The sequence below is a fragment of the Austrofundulus limnaeus genome, unplaced genomic scaffold (assembly GCF_001266775.1).
Source record: "Austrofundulus limnaeus strain Quisiro unplaced genomic scaffold, Austrofundulus_limnaeus-1.0 Scaffold508, whole genome shotgun sequence".
NCBI lineage: Eukaryota > Metazoa > Chordata > Actinopteri > Cyprinodontiformes > Rivulidae > Austrofundulus > Austrofundulus limnaeus.
Genome location: NW_013952910.1, coordinates 197032 through 204688, shown reverse-complemented (window position 1 = coordinate 204688; position 7657 = coordinate 197032). Strand labels below are relative to the sequence as shown.

Below are 7657 nucleotides of genomic sequence, written 5' to 3'. Positions count from 1 at the left end.
CACACACACACACACACACACACACACACACACACACACACACACGCACACAGTTTTTGCTGGAACATCTCTGCATGATGCTGTAGACTGAACAAGCTGTGGCCCCTAAGGCTCCATTTGATTGAGCATTTAACTGGATTATTGCTGCTTATTAAGCATTAATGTGGTGGCAGAGGGAGAAGAGGACATCGTTGTATTTAAACACTCTGCTACGTCCCTATAGGCTATTACACAGTCTTTGTGACTTTGCAGTGCAGATGCTGCTGTATCAATCAAACGAGCCCAGTCCAATTATTTCCCCTTTTTATTGAGTCCAATCATGTCCTGCTCTTGAAATGACTCCTGCAGAGTCCTGAGTAGTGGCTGGAATTTTTAGGCACGGCACGATTTGATTACACTTCAGAGGAATGCAGCGTGATTATGAAACGATTAATGATGCATCCATAATCATACTTCAGACATCATCTTGAGCATAGAATCACCTAAAATAAATAAAATATTTAGCTATGGACTGCAGTATTAAGCAGTTTTCATTTTTATAGTATTATAGGAGCAAATTATCAAAAAAGGAGTTAAAAGACTAAAAACAGTGACACAAGCCTTCTATAATGACAGATATCTGTGCATCACGTTTTCACTATCTTGTTTTTTGTATCATTGTAGCAAGTGGGGATGGCTAATTTCCTATATCTGTATCATTATGACACTGCTGTGACAGTAAGTTTGGCTCCTGAAGAAAAATAAGAAGGCCATGCATAGTTTTAAAGTCTGAAGACACTCAAGACAAATCAGGAGCATCAGTCAGTTGAGTTTGTGACTAAAGCTATTTTATAAAAATTGTTAAGAAGATCTATCTCCCAAAATCCTCTTTATTAGCTGTGAAATCATTTTGTTGTGTACTTGGAGTCTCTAGGAGGCAGAAAGGTTTAATTTAGTCTTGCCCAGTGCTGCATAGATATCTCTATATTGATTTTGATTGATTAATATTTTTCAACTCATTCCGTTGTCTCTATTTTCTATCACGTTTTCTGAACTATTATGTCACAGTTTTTGCAACAAGTGATTCTGGGTCAGACTTTTTTTTTTAATTTGTAAATAAATCTTTTTAATTTTTAAATAAAAATTTTTTGCACAGCTATGTAGTCGTAAACCCCTCTAAGTTCGATTAAACTGGTCTGGAAGGTGGAGGGGACGGGCTGTGAAACGCCTCATTTGGATTTAAAGGGGCAATATTATGTGTTTCTCAGGCATATACTTAAATACTGTACCATAATAAAGTATCTATGTCACCTTTAGCTGTTATTAAAACACTGTTTTTATGTTTAAATAGAAAATAAACTTATCTTCTCATCACGTCCTCTTCTAAACACCTTGAAATTGGACTCTTGTCTCTTTAAGAACCACCTTCCGCTTCTGTCCCGCCCATTTCAGTGTGTGTGNCTGAAAAGAACTTCACGGAGTGAGAACTAGTGTTCAGAGCACAGCAGACAGTTTCAGTTTCACTGAAGGAGTCATGGGCGGGGTATGTGGGGAGGTGCGCGTGCGCTATGATGCAGTTTACTTGGCATCTGAAAATACATTTCCTCAAATATATTTTGAATCTGAAAAAAGCTTCACTGAGTGAGAAGTAGTGGAGCTCAGCAGACAGTTTCACTTTCAGTTTCACTCATTTGCTTTGTTACTGCCGAGAGCCTGCAGGAGTCATGGGAGGGGTGTGGGGTGTGGGATGTGGGGAGGTGTGCTCCGTGATGAGGAAGCTTGGCTTGGAGACACATCCCAGAGGCGTTTCTGGTCCCCACCTGTCGTTTTGCTCCTCTGCATGGCTGCCTAAAAACACTGCAGGATTTCTCAAACATGCATGAATGAGTCAAAGCAAGACTTTGGGCATGTTTTGTATGAGATTATAACATTATAACATGATATAAAACTCAAAAAAGTTGATTTTACATGATATTGCCCATTTAAAGAGACAGCCTCAAAACGAGTTGATCTGAGCTACGCCTCAATAAAGGGGTGAAAGAGGGACTTGTGGAGTTACAATAAGGAGGAATTCAGACAAAAGCTTTGCAGTTCCATTTTATTTAGACCCCAACTGAAGGATTTAAATGTGAAAAAGAAAGATTTAAAGTCATGATATGTCTTTTTTAAAATATCACCCTGTCTCATAATGCCCCTAAAATTAACCATCTGCTATGTTGTCTGAATATGTTGCTGTGTGCTCTATTTATTCTCAGAGAGGATGTGCCCCCTCCCAAGAGTCGTGTTTCAACAGCACGCAGCTTCACCATGGGCAGCCAGCGCTCCTCCCTAGGATCCATGTCACCTTCCAACCTGCACGAGTACGCCCTGAAGACTCAGTACGACAAGATTCCCTCATCGGAGGAGTACGAGAGACCCCCGAGCCAGGCCCCAATGCCCCTGCCCTCCTCGATCAGGATGGGCGGGCCTAACCTCAGCCGCATGGGGGCCATCCCTGTCATGACCCCTGCCCAGAACAGGGACGGCTCAATCGTCTAGCATGTTCTCTTCTCATGAAGGGACTCCAGACACTAGCTAATGAAGGTGGAGCAAGAGGTGGGGTGGGGTTGGGTGGGCTGACACGCCTGACCTGTTGCTCTTTATTATTTACAAATTGGAAGGTCCTCTCCTTCTGAGGGCCTATTGCTCTGCTGTGGGAAGTTGTGCTGGAATCTAAGCACATTAACTTTTTATGAAAGATGAAAACAAAACAAAAAACATATTCATTTAACATCCTGGATGTTTTTTCTCACAGGAAACTGGATTGGTGTGGATATAAAGCAGAGTGGTCAATATGAAATATTGTACATACCTAAATGCATGTTTTGTTTAACATAGTCGGCTCTCGCTGTATATTTCAAACAGATCCAAGCCCCTGATTGGCTGACTGCACAGCTGCATGTTTGCATGTTTGTGTAAAACTGCAGCTGTAAGGTATGTTTAAATGTAAGGWTGTGTGTGTGAACAGAACTTATATAAATTCTCACGTAAAAGTAGAACAATCATCCCGGTAGTCCAATTTATTTGATTTTATTTTTTAAATGTAACAGACTCTTTTGGTTATTTTTTAAACAAGACTGCTTAGAATGAAATTTGGTTTAATACTCTGAGCTAGCTAAAACCAGATTAGCTTCTTTCCGTTGATTCGTTATTGTTTGAAAGGCTTGCTGTGAGTTTAGGTGGGGGATTTAAAGAGTAAGGATTGGCTGATATTGAGGTGGTGGCTCTTGCCGCCATGTATTGTGATTGGAGGGATTAATGCTTGATGCGGGCTTAAAAAGAACCAGCGTCCATCCTCCAACCCCTCTCCAGAAGTCTTAGAAGACCTGGATTGGCCAGTAATAACAGCAGCTGAACAGCAAGGTTCACTGAACACTCAGCTCTGATTGTGTTTGACTGCTTAAAGGCCCCTGACCTCAAAGGCAAGCAGGACAAATAGAATCCCCTCCTCACCAAATCAGCAAACCAAAAGCACTAATTCCTAATTAATCACTGTTCTGTGCATAATATGTGATCCTGCAGATCTGTTGTTGCACTACAAGGAGGCCATACCTTGATTGACCTTTTCTCTGTAGTTGATATCAAATCTTTGGAAGCTTATGTTGCATTAATTGGAGAATTTAATGAAGGATGRTAATCACGGGTGCATGAAGAAAGTTCCCAGAGTGGAACAATGGTAGGCCTTGGAATACTGCTCATTTTTTTTTATTTTTTTTATTTTTTGTGTGTGTAACTGCACTCATGTTTGACCTTCGTTTGTGTTCTCAGGCCTGTTTTATCAGTCATTTTAAATAAACCAGTCTCATGAGATTCAGATTATTTTATACCAAACTCGAACATGTTAGGCTTTAGAAGAATAAGAAGTTTGTTTTATATTTAACTTGTATATTGAGCAGTTAGTTTCTTTTTTTCATTGCGCTGATGCCTTATTTTAGCCTTACACTTCCCCTCAGTTCTCCTCAGATCACTCAGATTTCTGTGCCCTGCCTAAGTGATGTTCATTTCGTTCTGTCGTTGCACAGTTGTTTTCTCTTTGCCTCAGTTGGATCTAGTTGAATTGTTTGCTCGTAGGCCATAGCTAAATTAGGTTTTTAACATTTTGTTTTATATTCTGTTTGCTTTTTACAACTATCACTGTAATAGTAGTAATTAACTTTCTCTCTCTTAGGAAATATGTGGCTCTGAATTTAAAATATCTCTGTCTAAACACAACACTGAATGATTGAATTGTCTGTCCATCTGTATGTGACTCTGCTGTTCCCAGACGTAGTATCTCACTAAGCTGCAACAGTTGTTGACTAATCAAAAACTCAAAATTGCAAGATAATAATTATCTGTTGAGCTTCACTGAATTTGTTGTGTTTGCAAACATCTTTGCACAAAAACTGCTGCTGATTGTTGTGTGAGCAGCTTGTAAAATTGTGTTCTAGGCCTGGCATGGTATTTTTTTTGCCCACCTCCTCTCCTGTCGTACTCGGCTCGCTCTTCCACCCAACTTGGCAGCCGCCCCCATGTTTATGATTTAATCTACTGGAATGGACTTTAAATGAAGATGAGCAGAATTGGATCCAGTGGTTTTTGATTATTGTTTGTGTGGTTGTAGACCTGGACGTATTCTTCCACCAGAGAGGAAATCTGTTGTCTAATCTGTGACTCAACCAAGGAGATTGGAAACTCCTGAAAATGTTGCAAGATGGTTTGGAGACTCGTTGGAGAATGCAAATCACCAGCTAGTCGCAGCCCACTGAGATAGTTCCTTAAGCAGATCAAATGGGGAAAACAGAAGAGGTAGGGTCAGTCAGCACAGTGATGAAGCTTTTTGGTATGTTTGTGTGTGTTTGTACCAGTCTTGGCTTCTAATTATAATTTCATGTTACACTTATTTGGTAAAGCCAAGAAAATTAATATTTAAACTGTCTTGGACCACAAAAACCAATCTGTCAGTTTTATTTTACCACTATCCTGTGAATGTGTGTTTATGTGAGCAGTTGTATTTTACACAAAAGCTTTTGCTCAGAATGGGCCCTTGTAGAAATCTACTTCCTGCTGGTAAAGTGTACAGTTCTCCAGGGGAGGTAGCCTTGTTTCTCTTTCTGTATGCTTTAGAAATGAATATGAACTACTAACAATATTAACAATAGCTTTAAAATTAGCATACTTAAACTGTATAAAGACTCCACTGAGATGCACTCTGTGTGAAAAACAGATTTTCTTTCTGTGTGTATTTTTGTGCTGTATTTTTGAATAATAAAAGTCGTTTAAATTAAAAACTGTGGTCGCCCATGATTACTCATTCGGTTGTTAGCAACTAATTGTTTTAAGCGTGACTAGAACTTAAATCTCTCGTTGCCACAGTGAATTGTTCTCCAAGAACTCAGCCTCCTGCAGCTTTCTGACTGTGATTTATTTTAATCAGCCAGTATTTCCAGCCTTTACAMCAGGTGAGGTGACTTTCTAACCACTTAATGACTGTAATTAATCAATAAGGGGGCAGGAACAATTACTGCCTGCCATCTCCAGTTCTTGCTTTTCAGCTAAGAATAAACTCACAGGTTTGTGACCCAGCTACTTTGATTAAAGCTACCAATCATCTGTTATGCTTTGTCTTAATTACTGCTGCAGATTTAGAAAACTACTAGAAAAGGCCCAGAATGTTTTGAACATTGCCCTCTGCCTTTTATCCCAGAGTTGTAGATTAAGATCATCTTCTGTTGAAAGATGTTTTTTTTTTCCTTTTGATTTTTTACCTGGATTACTGAGATGCATCAGGACATCTTCTGTTGAGTCAAGATATGCATTAGCCTGGTAAAACCCGGCTCCTTGTTCTTCGCTTTGCTTTGTGCAGATGGTCTGGACTCTCCGCTACTGAGAAGTGATTCCTTGCTGGAATCATAGACTCTGTTGAAGTTTAAAATGATTGGATCTGATTTACCCTATCGGTAACATTTGGCTGTGATGTACTGTATGTAGTGCGTCAGCTCAACCATGAAAGAAGCTAAGCTAAGAAGCTAACCAGAAATTGCGTGAGCTGTAAATGAGTGCTGCAGGCTTTATGAGACAAATTATATTTAATTTGGAAGCCTTGTTAACATAGACCGAACAGCTTCATTCATTTCCTCCGCTGCCATTGATAAAGTCAGGCAGACTAAAACAGTGCAGAAAATTGGGGTCAATGTTCACAACTCCCCTTGCTTGGCCTGGTTGAAATTCTACCAGAGAAATCCTTGTGTATGGGAGAAATCCCAGACGGAGCAGAGAAGGGAAACTAGAATTGAGCGKAACTGTGTAGGAAGGCAAGGGCCAGGCTAGTGTTGAGATCAGGATTTTTGTCTTTGGCTCACCTTTGATCTCGCCGAGTTCTTTYGTCTGAAAACCGTTTGAGAAAATTGCACTGGAAGTTAAAAATAGTTTAAAGTTAATTTATTACACACCAGGTATTGAAACAAGACAATCATAATAACAGAGACAGAGCTTTAAGTTTTAAAGAGACACCTTACTGTTAGCAAGATATCTCATGAACTAATGACAGGATCGTACTGAAACTTTCACAAAATTATAAGTGGACTAATACCTTGAACTGATTAACTTTTGGGTTCAATCCTGCTTAAGATAACCATAAAATGAGACTACAAATAAAGAACTACAAAGATGGCCATCAGGAAAATACCCAGTACTATACCAGATATATTTGTTTAGTTGTGGATGTACATCCAAGATTTACTTTCAAGTTTCACTAAAATCTGTCCAGTTGTAAAGAAATCTGTGATCAATAAATGGAAGTCTGAGTAAAATAGCAGAAAACTATTTGATTTTCTTCTAAAAAGTTTTTATTTTCATTTCTACTCTAAYCAGCTCCAGCAGCACACAGAGTAAAAAGGCCTTGGGCCTTATCAGAACATAAACAATAACAAATTATAAGGAGCAGCATCTGTCACAGGCTGCTCTAAGAGACTGCACAGAAATAACAAAATTCAAATGATGAACCAACCTTTTAACGTATGCATCTGACTTCCTGGTCACACCCATTTAACGTCAGACTTCATCAATTTTTGTTCACGGAGACAAAAAGGCCTGATATGATAAATCCCACAGTCTTCATCTCTGTTTAAACCAAATGATTGCAATGACCAGAATTTATAAAATACAAGACTGGATGTAACATTCTGTTATTTAGGCACTAAATTTCCTTCTCAGGGTTTCACAAAATCAATGGCAAACAAACACAGAGCTTTTGGTGGATGGTGATAAAACTATATTGGAGACAGCAGTGCATTGTACAGCATAAACATAATTCACATTGAAAAAGCAAACAAAGCTGAGCCTGGGGACTTTGGGTTGGGCTCTCCGATCTCTGGGGACGAGGTCGCCGAGGTGGTTAAAATTGACGGCAGTAAGTCGGGCTTGTTCCCGGTGAGAGTTGGACTCCGCCAAGGCTGCCCTTTGTCACGGATTCTGTTCATTACTTTCATGGACAGAATTTCTAGGTGCAGCCGAGGTGTTGAGGGGATCCGTTTTGGTGGCCTTAGGATCGCATCTCTGCTTTTTGCGGATGATGTGATCCTGTTGGCTTCATCAGAACGAGATCTGCAGCTCTCACTGGAGCGGTTCACATCCGAGTGTGAAGCGGCCGGGATGAGGC

At 39.9% G+C, this 7657-nt stretch overlaps 1 protein-coding gene across 1 annotated transcript in view; it reads left to right on the top strand.

Moving 5' to 3' along the window:
- The window catches only part of LOC106530311 (coxsackievirus and adenovirus receptor homolog), a gene marked incomplete at its 5' end in the record, with an annotated part of 23062 nt that extends 17774 nt beyond the window's left edge, over nt 1-5288 (top strand). Inside the window, 1 exon segment of the mRNA XM_014025911.1 lies at nt 2235-5288. Within this exon segment, the coding sequence (XP_013881365.1) occupies nt 2235-2517 (283 nt within the window).
- Between the last annotated feature and the right edge of the window lie 2369 nt (nt 5289-7657).